This window comes from Rhinopithecus bieti, unplaced genomic scaffold (genome assembly GCF_001698545.2).
Source record: "Rhinopithecus bieti isolate Rb0 unplaced genomic scaffold, ASM169854v2 scaffold_7509, whole genome shotgun sequence".
NCBI classification, from domain to species: domain Eukaryota; kingdom Metazoa; phylum Chordata; class Mammalia; order Primates; family Cercopithecidae; genus Rhinopithecus; species Rhinopithecus bieti.
Genome location: NW_016805750.1, coordinates 3225587 through 3245450, shown reverse-complemented (window position 1 = coordinate 3245450; position 19864 = coordinate 3225587). Strand labels below are relative to the sequence as shown.

The window sequence follows — 19864 nt, the reverse complement described above, 5'->3', positions numbered from 1 at the left end:
AACTAAATTGACCATGGAGACTGGCGCTAACTGGGTAGTCCTCCTCCCCTACGCTCTGTTCCGGGCACGTAACTCTCCTTATAAACTAGGACTTACCCCTTATGAAATAATGTATGGCAAACCACCCCCTATCCTCCCTAACCTTAAAGACAATCTCCTCAAAGCTGACACAGATAATGGTCTTGAACTTTTGTTCTCCTTACAAGCCCTACAGAGAGTTCATGAGGAAGTCTGGCCCAAGCTAAAAGAACTATATGAAGCTGGGCCTCCACCCATTCCACATCAATACAAACCGGGAGACTGGGTCCTCGTCAAGCGCCACCGACAAGAAACCCTAGAACCCCGGTGGAAAGGACCATTCCAGGTGATCCTGACTACGCCTACGGCCCTCAAAGTGGAAGGCATCGCCGCCTGGATTCATCACACCCACGCCAAGCCTATAGACCCGCTCTCGGACCTTGTTACATCCTCGACGGGAGAGGCAGCAACCTGGACAGTTGACCGGACCAAAGAAAACCCTCTAAAACTTGTTCTACGCCGTCAGCAACCTAAACTGTAACTATGACACCTACCTCCTTTATAACTCTTCTACTCTTATGGATCCCTTGTGGGGAGACCCAGGCGAACCCGGCAACATCCCCTTTCGCTTGGCGTTTCTTCCTGACTGAGAACTGGACCAATTATGCTCAGACAGAACAAAAGGGCTATGTATTAGGCACTGCTGACTGTCCCCCTGGGGGTTGTAGCACTCCCATCCATCTAAATTTCACTGATTTTAAACACCAGCCAGGAAAAGCAGCACCCGCAATTTGTTTCCTCTTTGACCAAACACTCTCTTATTGTAATAACTCATGGGTAGAACAAAGTGTCGGCTGTCCATATAGGTCCTGCAAAATCCACACCGTTAAAATCCTAAAAACTTCTGAGTCCCTATCCAGTCAAACGTGGCAGTCACACAATTTCTTTAAAACCACATCAGGCTACACCTGGGTTATCTGGGACCCCTGGGACTCCCGCTGGACTTCCCAGCAAAAAGGGGCTATGTACTTGACTTCAGGAACTACCTGGCCTAGTAGCCGTCTCTTTCTCTGGCGTTCCCTTGTTCAGATCCAGACCACCCTACACGCGGCTATACAGAACCAGGAAAGGGAATTAAATGTCCAGCTTTCAACTTTAACTCCTACCCGCCCCTTTTCCTGGTTATCCCTATTAAGAGAAGGGTTAGAAATCGCAAACGCCACTGGCCTAGGCAATCTCTCTGCATGCTTCTTCTGCGCGGCTCTAGGGCGACCGCCGTTAACCGCAGTTCCACTTCCAGGCCCGTCTAACGCTTCTCTCAGCCTAAACCCTAACAATAGCCACATACCACCCCCGATCCCTGACGTCCCCTTGTTCCTAAACCCTGGACAGACACAAGTTTCCTTTTGTTATTCAAATGCCGGCACTACCCTCTGTAATACAACTTCCACTCCCAACTCAACCCTCTTTGCCCCTCCCGGTTCTTTCTTCTGGTGCAATGGGACCCTATATAAGAACCTTTCCACTCAGGCCACTATAACCCTACTGTGTCTCCCTGTCACGCTAGTCCCCCAACTAACCTTGCGCACCCCTGCAGAATTTTCCAGGTGGGACTCCGCCCCTTTCCCTAGACCAAAACGAGCTATATTCCTCCCCCTAGTAGCCGGAGTCTCACTCACCACGTCCTTAGTTGCTGCAGGACTAGCCGGGGGAGCTTTAGGTCACTCCCTTATCAGCACTGCAAAACTCTCTCATCAATTCTCCATAGCTATGGAAGCTTCCGCCGAATCCCTTGCCTCATTACAGAGACAATTGACTTCCCTTGCCCAAGTTACTTTACAAAACCGCCGTGCACTAGACCTGTTAACGGCCGAAAAAGGAGGGACCTGTCTTTTCCTCAGAGAAGATTGTTGTTTCTACATAAATGAATCTGGACTCGTAGAAACGCGAGTTCAACAACTACATAAACTCAGCCTAGAATTGCAGAAACAACAATTCACCTCTGCTGCCAACAGCTGGTGGAATTCCTCCATGTACTCCCTTCTAGTGCCCCTCATAGGACCATTCATAAGTATACTTCTCTTACTCACTATAGGACCATGTATAATAAACAGATTAACAAACTTTGTAAAAGAAAGACTCAACACTGTCCAGCTTATGGTCCTGAGAGCCCAGTACCAACCTGTACTCACCGAGACTTCCGAGTCAGACATATAAGACCCAAGATTGGCTCTCAAGATACTAGAGAGAGGGGGGAATGAGGAGTGGAAAAATACTGAATATCAGAGGTCAGAAAAGTCAGGAAACTCCCCTTAATGCTAAAACAACAAGGTTATCTGGAAAGTCCCTAGCAGGGCAAGCGGTCGTTTGTGGTTTGGTCAAAGGGTGGGAACCAATGAACAACTGACTAATGTTTAACTTTAAATGTCAGCCAATTGTAAACCTACAACTGTAAAAATTCCCAGTGACTCTGTAACTTGCTGTAACTTGTTTGTGTCTGACTATAAAAGACGGCTGAACACCGAGCTCGGGGTCTCTCCCTAGGATCGGATACCTAGCTGAAGGGAACCGAGTTCGAACTCGAAATAAAGCGATCCCTGCTGCTTGGCTTTGTCTCTGGGCTCTGGTGGTTGCTTTCGGGTCATCGCGGGTCTGGGCATTACACCTTGGCCTCCGAAAGTGCTGGGATAATAGGCATGAACCATTGTACCTGGCCTGTAAGCTGTTTTAACAGAGGTGACTCATCTGGGGGAACCAGAGGTCCCATGTAGAAGGGAGGATACCAAGCACAAAGCAGGACATGGCAGAGGAAGGACAGAGCAATCAGGCCCTTACCTGATTCCAGCCAAAGTCAGTCTCACAAGCTGAATTCCAACCTGCTTTTTTCTGCAGCTCCAGACTGAATATCCTCACTCTCTAAGGCCTTCCTGCTGCTTCTCAGGGAACAGAGTGGTGGATGGAATGAAAGTGAAGTCACCCTATTCACCTTCTTCATTCAAAGGATGGGGAAACTAAGAAAAGGAAAGTGGCCTGCAATCCCAGCACTTTGGGAGGCTGAGGTGGGCTGATCACTTGAGGTCAGGAATTCAAGACCATCCTGGCCAACATAGTGAAATCCTCTCTCTACTAAAAATACAAAAATTAGCCAGATGTGGTGGCACGCACCTGTAATCCCAGCTACTTGGGAGGCTGAGGCTAGAAAATCGCTTGAATGTAGGAGGCAGAGGTTGCAGTGAACCGATAACCCACTACTGCACTCTAGCCTGGGTGACAGGCTCAAAAGAAAAAAAAAAGGAAGAAGAAAGAAAGAAAGAAAGAAAGAGAGAGAGAGAGAGAGGGAGGGAGGGAGGGAGGCAGGGAGGAAGGAAGGAAAGGGGAGAGAAAAGGAAGGAAGGAAGGGAGGAAGGAAAGGAAAGGAAAGGAAAGGAAAGGAAAGGAAAGGAAAGGAAAGGAAAGGAAAGGAAAGGAAAGGAAAGGAAAGGAAAGGAAAGGAAAGGAAAGGGAGCCCACTCCATAGAGCACAGCTAGTCAACAGTAGCCAGGAATAGAACCCAGGTGATTTTTTTTCTTTTCCTTAAAGCAGACTGTGTACTTACAAAGAGACCAGTCTCTCAGAGGAGACTTCTGGGACAAAATCTTAACTTCTCAATGGTTTAGTTTCCTGAGTGAGCTCCTAAGAATGCAGCTATGTGAAATTATCAATCAGGAAGAGACTCATTGTCTGGGAGTTTTGGAGAATATTCTCCATAATGGCCTCTCACTGAGTTGCCTAATAGCAAATAACTACATCTGTAGCTGCCTTTTCTTTCTGAGAGGGAGACACTGCCTTAAGCAATTTTTCATGTATTATCTCACCTTGTGAGACAGAATGTAAATAGCAGATTTGGAATTCAAGACCAATTCTGTTGAAAAATAAAGCTGAATCTCTTCCGAACACTACAGAGGAGTGAAAGCTGGATAAACTAAAGGCTTAAGTGTCAAAATTACAACTTGAGAATTGCTATGAGTCATCTGTTGCTGAGTGACAAAATAACCCAACACTGAAGGGCTTATAACAATGTGCCTCTTTATCTCCATGGGTCAGGAATCCAGTGTGGCTTAGCTGGATCCTGTGGGGTTTCTCTCCCAGGCTGCAATTGACATATTGGCCAGAGTTTCAGTCATCTCAAGGCTCAAGTAGGGAAAGATCCACTTCCAGGCTCATGTGACTGCAGCAAAAATCAGTTCTTTACAGGCTGTTGGACTAAGGGCCTCTGTTTCTCAATGGCTATTGGCCTTTCTCAGTTTCTTGTCTTGTGGACCTGTCCAATATGGTAGCCATCTTTGTCAAAGTGTGCAAGCTGGAAGGGCAATAGAGTGTACTAGCAAGCTGTAAGTCACACTTATTTGTAATCTAATCATGGAGTGCCCTGACATCATCTTTGCTATACCCCATCAGTGAAAAGCAAGTCACTAGGCTCAACCTACACTTGATATGAAGGGATTCACAACCACGTGAATACCAGGAGGCAGGGATCACTGGGGGGCACTTTGGAAGTCTGTCTACCACAAGACTGTACAACTGTACAGGAAAAAGGAGAAGTTCTACTCAATTGAAGACACTATAGACAGTTAATAGGCAGTGATGGATTTGGAGGAGAAGTTTGTGATGTCAAAAACTGATAAAGAATGCCTACAAATCAATAAGAAGTGGTCAGAAAATTCCAGAAAGAAAGAGAATGTACAAAGGCTATAAATAGGCCATTCAGAGCAGTGATTCAAAAGGCTAATTAATAAGTACATAAAGAGGGGTTCACATTTATTAGCAATTAGAAAAAAATGCCATTAAAACGAGATGGCGTTTCATTCTTTTTGGACTGGCAAAACAGTTGGATAATGCCAAATATTGGCAAGGATATGGACTCTCCACACTGCTGTTGGGAATGTAGACTGGAGCTGCCAGCCACCCAGGAGCATCTGGCACAACCTAGTCAAATTTAATATATGCACATGCAGTGACCCTGTAATTCTGCTCATGAATATATACCCCAAAGAAATTCTTGCACCTGTTTGAAAAGACTCTTCCTGCAGCGTTGTCTGTAAGGATGAAGAATTGGAGGCAGCCAACTGGACGAATAGATGGACATTAGAGAGAACTGTGTACAATCAGAAGCGGCAGATTTTACATTTACAGAGCAACAGCATAAGCGTGTGTGAAATCATGGTGAAGCAGCAGATTTCATGTTTGCAGAGCAACGTGGGTACATGTGAAAGTCACTATGCTTCATGAAACAAGAAAGGTACAGAACCAAGTAAGTAACATAATATCCTTTACGTAAGTTTAAAATGCATGCAAACAAAACAAAAATGCGCATTTAACACAACTGCACGTTTTCCTACAGGAATAGAGGTAGCATGAGAGGACAAAGTGGGATCAATATACAAAACAAGAAAGAGACCATGTAAGAAACAGTGGTAATCAGATTCTAATGACTGGGGAGTATGAGAGCTTAACCCTGTGTTCCTGCTGGGGAAAAAAAAGTACTCAAGCAAAACATTTCTGCCAAACTCTTCAGTCCGTTTGTGGAGTGTGCTACTCTGGAGGCAGGCACCCTATCTCATTTGTGTTAATTGGATGTTGCACCAGTTCGTCTGATCATGGTACTCTTTTTTTTTTTTTTTTAACATAAGACCTACTTATAACAGAATTTATGCTGCTTGTCAAACACTTTTGAAAATAGAGTTTATGACGTACGCATTCATTTTTGTTACTGCAAAAAAATCCTGTGAGTGTTTATGCTTGTGTGAGTGTGAGCCTATGTGATCCATAAGATAGTGATGATCCTTCTTAGGACTTAATGATTCTGTGGGTAGCTGTATTTCTCCAAACTACTCAAAGGGTTAATTTCATTAGACACGAACTCTCACATGGCTTAAAACTATCTTCTTAAGACACTGCAATATTTCTCTTTTTTTAATCTTTCCCGAGTTTTGCAAATAGCATCTCCCAGTGATCAAGACTGGCCACTGAATAATTAAACTTCTGGTAAAACTCACAAAAGGAAGGTGTGAGGTCTGATGTATAGGAAAACACATGTACATACGCCATCCAGTTTCCTAAAGAGATTCCAGCTTCAAATATTATCAGCACCTGGCAGGATGAGACTATTTTATGTAAATGGATTCATTACTATTAATTTCTGCCAGTGCTGAACGATTTATGAACTGCTTTTGCTTGTAGAAAAGTGGTTCATGAATCAGAAGGAAAAGTGTTCCCCCAAACCGGCATCTATAAATAACGCCTTTTATTCACGGATCCCGCCCATAGTGTCTTTTATCTTCAGGAAGGATGGAATGAAAATTACAAAATCACTGTGGGAGTGGGGGTTGGGAACCAACAAGCAAGCAAGGATGGAAGAATTGGAGAGGTAATTCCTGAAACAGCCCACTGGGTTGTAGAGTGTGACTGGCTGAGAGTCCCCTCCTGGGGTCTTCTCTTCCTGGGGCAGCTCCTCCTCTCTCTCTTATTTTATTCTCATATAAACACCTGCTGGAAGACAGCTTCTGATTTTACCAGTTGCAAATGAGGTCCAGCAGATATCTAGTCTTTTTATTTTTTATTATTTTTTAAGAGACAGGGTCTCACTCTGTCACCCAGGCTGGAGTACAGTGGCACAATTACAGCTCACTGCAGTCTCAAACTCCTGGGCTAAAGGGATCCTCCCACCTTAGCCTCCCGAGTAGCTGGGACCACAGGAATATGCCACCACACCTGGCTAATACTTCCTATTTTTGTAGAGATGAGTTCTTTCTGTGTTGCCCAGGCTGGTCTCAAATCCCTATTCTCAATTGATCCTCCTGCCTTGACCTCCCAAAGTACTAGGATTATAAGTGTGGGCCACTGCTCCCAGTCTAATGTTTTTAAAAGTCTTCATTTTCCAATCTTATAGTTTAGTTTATTGTCCCAAGATGGGTCACAGCTAGAGACCATGCAATGTTGAATGGCAGCCAAAAGTGCCAACTCCAGGTCTTTTGTCCAGAAAGATTTTTCTAGAACTGCTGACCTGCAAGGTAAGGACAGAGATTTAGGGACTATTCAATAGGTACTACTGAGTTCACATTTCTAGAATCCAAAGGCACTGGTAATAGGGGCACTTTGGTTCCAAATTCACAATATTATTTCCAGGTTCTGCCAATTAGAAAAGACTTTAAATTCTGCTGGACCACTGCCTTCAATTTCAGGTTTGATAACCTCCAAAGTAGACAAATCCTTGTGACGGGCAAGGCATTCCCAACATTGGCAAAGAAAGGGGATTCCAGACTCTTCCTAGGGTTCTGAGACCTTGCCAAATGGTTCCACCTCAAGAAAGATGTCCAAGGAAGCACTCCCCTCCATTGCCTCCAGATGGGACTACAGCCAGCAAATCCACCCAGAGCATTGGAAGGCCATTGGCTATCTGCAGTCCTTTCCAGAGAAGCAACAGATTCAGCTACAAATAACTGGAGACTGAAGCTGCAGGGGGAATCACTACTGTTGGGTTAATGCAAATACATCTATACCTAATTGAAGAGGGTGGAGGCCAGGCATGGAGACATGATGGTTGAAGAAGTGGGGTAGTCTATCTGCCAGCTCACTCAATCAGCTTTTGCCCTGAAATAAACATAAAATGGGAACCAATGAATGTGCAGTCTCTTCTGGGTCCCATTTCCTCTGTGTCTCCTTGGGTGGGCATTTCGTGGTCTGTGATTTTAGTGCATTAAAATGTTCATTTTTAATACAACTACTTAATCCAGTATTCAATTGTAGAAACAGTGATCTGTTTCAGCAATGAAAGACAAATGGGAGAACCAGCTGTCAAATCCCTGAAGACTCATATGACCATTTCCAAAGGGATGCTTTACATATTGAGTGAGCTTTAATCCCTAGAGCAGATGTGGCCTCACAGTCATAGTTGGTTTTCTATGTTAAACAAACTCTTACCTCTTAATCCTATTGTGAAGAAACCAGAAAAGTTCTTTAAAAGCAAATAAATAACTGGATAGCTTTATTTTGTTTTGTTTTACAATGGAGTTAATCTGTGCACCATTTCTGGACAGCATATAAACACCACTCTTCTTATTTAAGAGAAGAAAAACTGAGATATAAAGAAGACAATTATCCTACAAAGACATGACAGCAAATTGGAACTGAGTCAAGAAGATTGCTTTCTGTTTCTGAATCTTCCTCCCAGAAGTGTATCCATTCAGTTATTGAGCACCTTCTGTCCAACACTGTGCAGGGCCACAGGGATATAGCCATCAACAAGTCCCATAAGGCCCCTTCTTTTCTCAAAGGGTTTATATTCCAGAGGGAAGAGACGATGGTATTAAAATGCAATAATGCAATGAAACTGGGTCATGGAGAGTTGAGCATTTTTCTAGAAAATTAGATAGACAGGGAAGGTGTCTTCCAGGAGCAAAAGCCAAATGACAATATGGATGCAGCAATGTGAAAGGCCGGAAGAAGATTCCAAATAGAGGGACAGCGCTGAGCGCTGTTCATGTGACAGAAAGGGCCAACCCTGGGAGTGGCAAGAAGAGCAGAGAGAGGTGAGCTTAGAAAAGCAAGCTGAACCAACACATGTGGAACCAACAGTCTCTGGTAAGGAGTTTAAATTTCATTCTAAATGCCATGAGTAACCAGGAAGGTTAATTTCAATTACTTTATTACTGTGGAACTTCATTGAAGAAAACACTAAAATAAGAAAATGCAAAGAAACATATTTTCTCAACATATTGGCAAATCCAGTCCTCAAGGAGAAAAGAGTAGATTGGCTGTCATTAGGAACTGAGTAAATCACCCACAGCCTTTAAATGTCTCCTTGGGTCTGGTTGCTCCAACATAAGCCAAACCTCTTTGCTACTCAAGACACCAAAGGTTGTCCAACTTTGAAGAAGTAGGGGTTGAAAGAAAAGGCATTTAGGAATTAAATATATGCTTCAATCAGTTGAACTTTTATACAGATTGACTGCAGTGAAAAATTAGAGCTTTGTGTAATCCAATAGAGTAAAATCAAATGTTCCAAATAAATAAATAGTTGTCTTTTTTTATTAGCTTTCCATCACCCCGGATCCATTTGTACATTGCCGTATGTCACCTCTCTCTTCATTTGCAATGTTGCCTCTGAAAACTCTTCTGTTTATTTGAGCTTAGCAATCAGGCTTAAATGTACCAATATATATTGTTCTAAAGTGTATATTTTTTATGTGTATCAAAGACATAGTGACTACTCCTTTTATGGGAAACCAGTTATTAATCCAGTAAGTCTACATGAATCAATATCTTTGTGAAATGACACCATGTTCACGTTATTTTATGTTATGTTGATGGTTAGCTAATTTTGGAATGGAGACATTTCTTCTAGAAATAGACATAGTATAATTTAGTGGTGGAAACGTCAATCACCATAGGTTGTATGTCTTTGTCTGGTCAGAAGAGGGCAGATTTATTGAAAGAAAATGCAGCTGTATATTCCTTGCCACACTCTGACCCAAAACATCCATTTTGCTTATAATTTTGTTTGGCAAAATGACATCAGCTGCAATCACTAATAGAGAGACAACGCCAGAAGTCATTGTTCTGGGGTTCTGATTCCACAGTCTTGCTGCAGGGTGATATGCTAACCACTTCAACATGGCACCGGCATCATGGTGCTTTTCTCTGCTGATAGTAATCTACAAAGTAAAATTTGCATAATACCTAACAAATGTGTAAAATTTAGCCTCCCAAAACACATTTCGGTATGACTACTTTTTCCTCATCTCTAGCAGCCCATAAGGTAGTCTTGCAGTTCATGGATTCTTCACCTACCTCAAAGATAGGTTCTTTCTCAAGACAACTCTCTTTCCCCATCCCTCATCCCACTGGCATTGGAGTCCAAGACAAAAGTTATGGGAAAGAGGGATAAAAAAAGAATCCGGTGGACACAAGGAGGTGAGGGACAAGGAGACAAGAACATCTGGAGACTCAAACATTGTAGTAATTGCTGACAAAGGGAATTCAGAGCACACCTGGATTCATAGTCTGTTTGCTACTGAGTTGGCCAAAGCGTTTTAACTGAATTACAAATAAAATGATAATTCAGAGCTATTTCCATTCATGAGTGAAAAGAAAGCACTGACTTAGCAAGATAAGGAGTGTCTCCTCCATTTCCATAATCAACATCAGAATTAATAGTGGAATAATGATAAAGGCACATGTGGTAGGCAGCCCCATGAGTGGCCCCAGGGAGTCAGAACTCCCACTGTCCTTGCTCTCCCACATTGACCCTGGGCTGGCTTTGGCTACCAGCTCATCAGCAAACATCACACCATGCAAGCACACATTTGTGTAATACTGCCCTGCTGGGGTAAGAAATAATGATGGGCCACATTTAAGCACTATTTCTTATAAAAGGTGAAAGTCTTTTGTATGTCTTATCTCATTTATCCTAACAGTCCTGTGAATTAATCACTGCTATAATACCCATTTGACAGATGAGGAAGCTGAGGTACAAGGAAGGAAGTGCCTTGCCCAAGGTCGTAAAGCTAGCAAGGGTGAGGCCAGATGTAGACAATGCTGGATGGAGTTTAAGTCCAGCTCACATGCTGCTCAGAGTTAGAAGGAAACTGGCAGCCCCTGTCATAAACTGCAGTGGCCCCCAGACAATTCTCCTGACCCTGCCACCCAAGCAAGTGTCAGGGCTTAATTGTTCTTAAGCAAGGGGACCTGCAAGAGTTTCCATCTCTTCCTAGAATTAGGCCCTGTCCTGGGGCTCTCTGCTTTCATGGGGCCTTATTCACGCCACTCCAGAAGAGCACAGCAGAACTTTGTTGTAAGGAAACTTGAAGGATGGGTGGGGTTTTGTGGCTGCCAAAGGCATAGAGATGAAGATCCAAGATCCTGTCCAAGAATTCTGAGTGGTCTCAGGACATCCAGATTTTGCAGTGGGAAGAAAAAAGACTTTTCACTTTCTGCTTAACAAAAGATACACACATACATATATATACATATATATGTATATATGTGTATATATACGTGTGTGTATGTGTGTGTGTGTATATATATATATAGAGAGAGAGAGAGATGGAGTTTCACTTTTGTCACCCAGGCTGGAGTGCAATGGCGCCATCTCGACTAACTGCAACCTCCACCTCCCAGGTTCAAGCGATTCTCATGCCTCAGCCTCCTGGGTAGCTGGGATTACAGGCATGCGCCACCACATCCGGCTAATTTTTTGTATTTTTAGTAGAAATGGGGTTTCACCATGTTGGCCAGGCTAGTCTCGAACTCCTGACCTCAGGTGATCCACCGGCCTCGGCCTCCCAAAGTGCTGGGATTACAGGCATGAGCCACCGCGCCCGGCACAAAACATATTTGAAATGAGGTTTGGCCACATGTTGTCCTTCCCCTGAGCAAACATCTGTTCCTAGAGGCGTGGCCCCACAGGGGCACTGAGAATGAGGACATATCAATCTCACTTCCAGACCGGACTGCTAGCTCCAGTTCTTCCCGGTCCAGGCTCCACCTTACCTACACCCATTTTGTAAAGGTGCTAATAAGCTTTGGGGACTCCTGAAATTTGAGACAGTAACCTGGGAAGGGGAGACACCAAGAAGGCAGTCTCTTACCCAGAATACAAGATGACCAAGTCAAGGGCAAGGTCTGGGTTTTAATCATCTGCTCTTCCTGCTCAGTAGTTCTGGGGTAAGACACCCCAGAACAGAGTCTACACCATGCACACACCGGTTCCTACTGTCTAGAGGAGAGTAAAGGGTGGAGCCTGCAGGACGACTTGCTTCATCTTTATATCCAGTTGGAGTTAGGGACCAGCTGTATGCTCTGGTCCAGAGGGTGATTATGGATGTGTGGGAGAGAAGGACAGATAGAGGGTAGGGTTGGCAGCAGAGCAACCTGTGCTCTGCCTTTGACTCAGAGTAGGATGAGGTGGGAGCACCTCTGCACTGACTATAACCTTCACTTCCACACATCTTTGCTGCTAACAAAGTTTGATATAAATTCTACGGACTGAGAGTGTCCATCCCCCAAAGAGATACTAAAAACAAATCTCACCTTCTAGAGGCAAAGCATTCACTGCTGACATTTAGTGATGGCAATATAGGGAGTCACCGGTGGTGGGATTAGCTCACAGAGAAATCCTGGGTGGGCTGGGGCCACCCTCCATTCTCTCTTGTCCTATCTCTATCTATAGGTCAGAACACCTTAATCCCAACTTATCTGGGATCTAGAGTCCATATACTAGACCCAGGACAAAAATCAGAAATGAAATTCGGCTACAAGTTTCTGCCATCCCAAGAGCTCTCTCGCAAGCCTGGGTGTCTCTTGGAATTCCTGACCCCTTCCATAGATGCCATTCGTTCCCTGGAGAAAGTGACCTCCTGCAGGGTGGGGAGTCTAGAGTCTAGAGGCTGCCCCCACACAAGTACTGACAGAGCCTGCTTTCCTCCACATCCCCCTGAAGCACTTAAAGAAATCAATCACTCCAAAGACATATCTGATCTTGAGCACTGAACCCCTTGACCTGGGGTTTCTGACCTGAGCTCAGTGGCTTTCAGTTCCAGCAAAGAGAGTTTCCCTGGTTTCTCCGAGGCACTCCAAAAGCCCGAAGTGGTGGACTAGTATTTCTCAGGAGGCCCTGTCCTTGTTCCTTGACCCCAGCCAAGGGCTGATTGGAAGGTAGGACACAGAAAGGAGTCCTGCAGGTGCCCATTCTCCATACTTCCAGGACTCACTTCCTTTCTTTTCTATCTCTGGGTTCCTTTAATGAAATGTTCTCCATCCCTGACAGGAAAACCATTTCCCTGAAAAATATAAAATCCATTGCTGAGCGCTGCAGTGAGAATTAACCTTGATTACCGCAGTAATTTACTAATCAAAACTGGAGACCTGCTAATCAAGCTGGAATTGCCAGCTGCTTGATTTTTATAGTAACATAACCAAAATCGAACATTTGGTAAACAAGGGGTATGGGTGTGATGGGGAGACTGGGACAAGGTGAGGGAGGGGCAGGGCTGTCCCAGGGCTGGGAGGAGGCTGACATGTGCTCTGTTGACTGGGCAGAAGAAACAGCAGAAACAGATAGAAATGCAGAAACTTCTTCTGAATGGGACAGCCCATTGGAACTCATACAGAGTGAGTATTGAGGCAAAACCAGGTTTTTCACAACATGGTTTGTTTCAGGTTTGGGCTCTTGAACACTGGCTTCTTTGAGTAGTTTATCTGGGGGGCAATGGCAACAAAAGTCCATGGGGGAGCAAGGAAGTGAGACAGGGAAGAGAAGAAAGCCAGATGGGTTTCTGAGCAGGTTGCTGCTAGGGGTAACTGGAGATCAGATCTGCTGAGACCCCTGGGGACGTTGTGCAGAACGGGCCACAGAGTGATCCCACCCAAAAAAGGATGGATGCTCCTGGGGATATTAACTCTGCAGCGCTTCTGAGTTGCCTGTCCTGCAGGGTTGGAGGAACTTGCAGTAGAAATTGGTCCACAAATGAGCCCTGTGAGTGTTGTGGAGATGTGGATGGCACCAACTGCCTCGAATTGTATTTGCTCCCCTACACAGCTCGCCCTTGAATTTCACTCCCTTAGCTAACATCAGCCACTCTGAAATGCGCCTTTTTGAAGAAGGCACCATACTCTCTCACACTTCGGTGCTTTCATCCATGCTGTTCACTCTGACATGGATGATGTCAGCTAAGGGAGCTGTCCCCAGGCCGCATGACCTATGGTGTGCCCAGAACACCTTTTGTTTCAGCCCCTAATGGCACCTGCCACTCGGTGCACTTCCATTTCTATTTCCTTCCCCTCCTGCTAGACTGAAAATAACAGGAGGGCTGGACTGTGCTTTTTCCTGCATTGCTCCAGTCTAGAAGAATACTTGGCAAATGGGTTCTCAATAAATCTATGCCAATCAGGTGACTGACAAATGAGCCTGGATCGAAGGCTACAGAAGAATGTCCCCGCCCAGGACCAAGGGTCTTCGTAAACATGGGCCTTCCAAGTTGCAAATGCCCTTTCTCTTGCGTGACCACTTCACTCTCCAGTCAGGAGATAGGTAAGAAAGGAATAATTATGATATGCCTCCCACACAAGATGAAACAGACCTGAGTTCAGCCTCAGCTACGAGGGACAGCCACTTCATCAGCACCAGATTCTAAGTGGCCAAGCCCAGAACTGAACCCAGACAACCTGACTCAGAGCTGTTGATGCTTCCTGAACCAGAGAGCAGTGTCATCTGTGCAAGGATGCAGCACAAGGGCCCTGGCTCAAAGACCACACCCACCTCTGAGTTCCCTTCCTGGCCCCAAGATGCTGAGCAGCGCAGCAGGTACAGATGTGCACACTGGAGTTGGTCTTGATCTTCCTCTATCCCAGACCCTCAGTGAGTATTTAATCATTAACAACAATAACAAGAACACTCTCTATTTAGCACCTCTCCCTGAAAGGAGTGCCTCTTGGCTGCTGTGCAGGGAAAGATGGGTTCAAGAGGCAATGCTGGTTGCTGGTGATGAGAAGGCCTGATTGGGGGCTCAGCAGCGCACAGGTAATGACAGCATAAGTTTAGACAAGGGGAGGTGGACACCAGGAAGGTCGTAGAAAGTCAAAGAGAGTAGGGGAAATTGTTCATCTGTTTGCATTGCTATAAAGGAATGCCTGAGACTGGGTAATTTATAAAGAGAAGAGGTTTATTTGGCTCATGGTTCTGCAGGTTGTACAGAACCTGCATGGGGCTGGCACTGCTTTCTGGTGAGGCCTTGGGAAGCTTCCAGTCATGACAAAGGGGGAAGGGCAGCCAGCGTGCCCCATGGGCTAGAGGAACAAGAGAGAGGGGAGGAGGTGCCAGGCTCTTTCAAACCACCAGCTCCCCTGTGAACTCGGAGTGAGAACTCCCTCATTATGATGAGGATGGCACCCAGACACTCATCAGGGATCAGCCTGCACGACCCAAACAACTCCCAGTAGGCCCCACCTCCAATATCGGAGTTCCCTTCTTTACCTAAGATTTGGAGGGGACAAAATATCCAAATCATATCAGGAAACAACCACAGCACATCTCCCCAACCCCAGCCTGGGCTGGCCCAGGACTGCTTCTCAGCACTGAGAAAGGAGGTCCAGAAGGCTTCTGGCCAATGGGAGTAAAACAAAGCATGCAGGAGGGTCAGAGAATGGAGCCTCCCCCAGGCACTGGCACTGAGCTGGGCCTGGAAAAGAGACCAGGAAGAGGACTGGCTAGCCGGGAGGAGGATGGGCTGGTGAGTGCAAGAGCAAGTGAGGAAAGTCTAAAAGGTCCAAGCAGTCCACATTATTGGAATATCCTCCAAGGGATTTCCGCAGGTCTCCCTGCCTGGAGTTCCCCCAGAGGTTGGGGAAGAAACCTTTGTGAGCAGTTGTTGGTCACCCACACATGGTGTCATGGAGGTGCTGATTTGGAGACATTCACCCTCCAGCACCATGGACAAGGAGAGCAGGAGTTTCCAGGAAAAAAAAAAAAAATGTCTTCTATTTCTCAGGGTCCCCTCTCAAGTACCAAGAGGGTAGGAACCTGCAAGGAGACTTCAAAAGGCTGGGCCAGCATTCTGTCCCCACCTAGGGAAGAAGCAGCTGCCCATCCTACAGCCTGGGCTCTGAAATCATGATTTCAAGCAGTAGCAACAGGAAAGAGGAGACTGCCCTTCCCTAGTGAACACGTTCCAAAGGAGCTCAGTCATGAACATGGCCAGTAACAGCCAAGGAAAAGGGCCCAGAGGCTGCTGTGGACACAGAGACATCGCCATTGCCACGCACGTGAGTCCAGCTGATTGCCCCCAGCCACCTGCCTGTGCTGGGTAAAGCCAGGAGTTGGGGTTCTTTTTAAATTAACCTTTTTTTTTCTTTTTGAGACAGAGTCTTGCTTTGTCACCCAGGCTGGAGTACAGTGGCGTGATCTTGGCTCACTGCAACCTCTGCCTCCCGGGTTCAAGTGATTCTCCTGCCTTAGCCTCCCGAATAGCTGGGATTACAAGCATGTGCCACCATACCCAGCTAATTTTTGTATTTTTAGTAGAGATCGGGTTTCACCACGTTGGTCAGGCCGATCTCAAACTCCTGACCTCAAGTGATCCACCCACCTTGGCCTCCCAAAATGCTGGGATTATAGGTGTGAGCCATTAATTTTTAATTACTCAAAGAACACATGAATACATTGTTGTTATAAAATATTAAAACATTACAGATAAGACTAAAGTCCTCTCTGACCCTCTCCCATCCCAATCCCCCATATATTCTGTATTATCATAATTATCTGTGGGTGTGTGGCCTTCAGAACATGTTATTTGTATTTAGACAGAAAACGTACAGCATTGGTAGGAGATGAGGGACTGTCCTCCTTGCTCTTCTTGTTCTCTACATAAACATGACGTGGACACTTCTCTGTTACTCAGAGGCAAACCATACATCTTGTATGTGGTCACTATGCACCATTTCCTTGTTGTGGGGCTGTCTGGTTAGTTTTGGCTTTTGATGTTTACTGCACCATGCTATGGGAAGCATCCTTCCCTGGGACTCGTTGACTGTCATTTTCTGAGAGTACACACCCAGTGTGGAAATGCTGGAACAGCAGAAGATCGGCACGTTTATCGCCATGCTAGAGGTTGCCAACTTGCTGTCCTAAGGGCTTGTAAGTTCTGTGCATCCCTACCCAGTTCTCACATCCTCCCAATCCTTTATATTGTCAGATTCAAAAGTTTTGCCAATTTGGAGCCACAGAATGTTGTTTTAGTTCACACAGCCTGGACCACTGGTGAAATTGAGCAGCTTTTATTTATTGATCATTGGCTTTTCTCTAAGAAGTCTTAGCCTTGACCTGTCTTTCTATTGAGGTGTTTGTCTTTTTCTTATTTGTTTGTAGTTTTCTGTGTTCACCCACACACGCACACACACACACTCTAGACACTCATCTTTTCAGTTTGTAATGACTCTGCAAGTCATGTCTTAATGGATTTTCTCCTTCTCTGTCTTCTTTTCATCACTGTTCTCCTCCTTTTTCTTCTTGGGAAAATCCAGACAATGTTGAAGAAGCATGTTTACCTTTGGCACATTCTGTAAACTTCTTTCTCATCTTACCTCTGCAAAACGGAAAGTGCAAGTCTAATATTTGCAGCTTATGGAGCTAAGCAACTTTTCTAATCTGTTTTCTTGAAGCTCTATGATTGATAAAAGCCATGAATTCTGATTATTCCAAAGGACAGGAATGCCACGTATTGCCCCTGCCCGCACATCCCTGGTGTGCAAGGCAGATGTGACTAATTCATCTGTAAAGTCCCTTGTCCTAAGCCTGGTTCAGACTCAGAACCCTTCTTAACAATAGTGGCCAGCACCATGACTCGGCTGGAGTTGGCTTGTAAGAAAATCTATACGCTGTCACTGCCTCAGCTTAATCAAGTACATTTTAATCATCCCAGTTAACAGGGGTTTCAAAGCCTCCCTACCTCACAATGATTAACTCATCAGAGTTTTCATTAAAAAGAAAAACTAGCTAATTGGTTTGACCTCTCCATTTAGGAAAATGATAATAATAACAAGCTAACATTTATTGAGTGGTTACTATGTGCCAGACAGTATGTAAAATGCTTTACACGTATTTTCTCATTGAATCTGACAGCAGCTACTTAAGTGGAATAGTGTCGTGTCACGGGAAAAAGGCAAAAACAGTGTCTCTGCTGCTCTGAACTTGACCCTTTCCTCTCCTACGATGTGAGCTGCAAGAAGTCAGCTTTTCCTTCTGCCTGAACCATTATTATGTAGTGTGTTTATCCTCTGATATGCTCAAAACTGGCTGTGGCACAGTGAGCTTTCTGGTCTTCATGATCCAGAATGCAGATTGCAGATTGGTAGAGAAATGATAGAAAGAGATTTCACTTGGAAAATCCTGCCGCCTGTAGCTGATGGTGTCCCAACCAGATCGCCTTCAGCAGACTGCAGTCCATGCACCTGTCAGCCGCTATTAGGTTGGTGCAAAAGTAATAGTCATTGCGTTGGCAAAAACCCTAAATCATTTCTCTCAAGTTCAAAGTGCCACGAATCTCTAGGGCAGGGGCAAAATGTCACCAGTCTCTTTGCTAAAACATATCAAGGGTCTCTTTTGCTCCAGTTCTCAACAAGTTCCTCATCTCCAGCTGAGACCACCTCAGCCTGGATCTTATGGTCCATATCAGCATTTTGGGCAAAACCATTTAACAAGTCTCTAGGAAGTTACAAACTTTCCCACATTTTCTTGTCTTCTTCTTAGCCCTTCAAACTTTTATAATCTCTGCCTGTTACCCATTTCCAAAGTTGCTTCCACATTTTTGGGTATCTTTTCAGCAACACCGCTAATATACTGGTACCAATTTACTGTTTAGTCTGTTTTCATGCTGCTGATAAAGACGTACCTGAGACTGGGAAGAAAAAGAGGTTTCATGGGACTTACAGTTCCACATGGCTGGGGAGGCCTCAGAATCATGTCTGGAGGTGAAAGGCACTTCTTACATGGCAGCAGCAAGGGAAAATGAGGAAGAAGTAAAAGTGGAGACCCCTAATAAAACCATCAGATCTCGTGAGACTTATTCACTATCATGAGAATAGCATGGGAAAAACCAGTCCCCATGATGCAATTACCTCCCCCGGGTCCCTTCCACAACACATGGGAATTGTGGGAGCCACGATTCAAGATGAGATTTGGGTGGGGACACAGCCAAACCATATCACCGTACATTTCAAAGACCACCAAGAACTGGTTCTGAATTCTACGAGCCTGGCTCTCCCCTGGCCAGCACCTCAGTTTCCTAGACTGTCAGCCTCCTAGCTGCCTGAGGTACTCATGTTCTCAGATACCTGAGTTCTTCTGTTTTTTTCTATTAACCTTGGGCCCCATTGACACAGTATCTGGTGAAGTAGTTCTCTTGATAAATCAGAAACAAAACACAACAAAAATCTAACTACAACCACCACCAGTATCCACTTACTTGTGCCTGAATTCGTTGGGTATTTTTTTGTTGTTGTTCCATAGTTGAAATATCTGAGTATCTTTGTTTTAAAAAAAGATTAGGCTTGGCCAAGTGCACTGGCTCATGCCTATAATCCCAGATCTTTGGGAGACACAGGAGGATCGTTTGAGACTAGAAGTTTGAGACCCATCTGAGCAATGTAATGAGACCCTGTCTCTACAGAAAACATAAAAATTAGCTGAGCATGCCTATAGTCCCAGCTACTTAGAAGGCTGAGGCAGGAGGATTGCTTGAGTCCAGAGTGGTGGAGGCCGCAGTGAGCCATGAATGCACCACTGCACTCCAGCCTGGGCAACAAAGTGAGATTGTGTCTCTAAAATCAAATGAATAAATAAACAAAACACTATTAGGCTTTATTTAGTTATAAATTACCCAAATCACCACCTGAGTTCTCTCCCTTTGCTTTTGCATATGTAAACATACCTTGAATGCTAAAAGAGAATTTTTTTTTCTTCATCCTCAGAAACCCTAATAAAGTCAAGGACAGAGGGCATCAGACCCATTTTTGATGTGAAGAAACCAAGTCAGAGAGGGTGGCTTGCCCATGAGGTCTCCATCTGGGAAACATCAAGAGTCCACTAATATCTGGGCTGAAAAATCCCTTTCCCAGGATGCTCTGAGCTCCTGTCTGAGCCTCTCTCCTCAGCCCCTTCCTTCCCTGGGCCAGGAGTCAAAGCCTGCCCTGCAGTGACAAATGTGAAACCCCCAGTTCAACTCTGTCAAAAACCACTAGGGTCTGCCCTTTCCCCAGGGCTTCTACTCATACACCCAAGGGGCTGGCTGAGCAGCAAGGCAATGTTTTCTGCCT

General features: G+C 45.0%; 1 protein-coding gene across 1 annotated transcript; it reads left to right on the top strand.

Annotated features, from left to right (window-relative positions):
• Positions 1-616: 616 nt before the first annotated feature.
• On the top strand, positions 617-2261 carry LOC108530618 (endogenous retrovirus group FC1 Env polyprotein-like). Its single transcript, XM_017873609.1, has 2 exons — positions 617-702; positions 1037-2261. The coding sequence occupies exon 2, from the start codon at positions 1042-1044 to the stop codon at positions 2233-2235; it is 1194 nt and encodes a 397-aa protein (XP_017729098.1). The 5' UTR covers positions 617-702; positions 1037-1041; the 3' UTR covers positions 2236-2261.
• The last annotated feature ends 17603 nt before the right edge of the window (positions 2262-19864 follow it).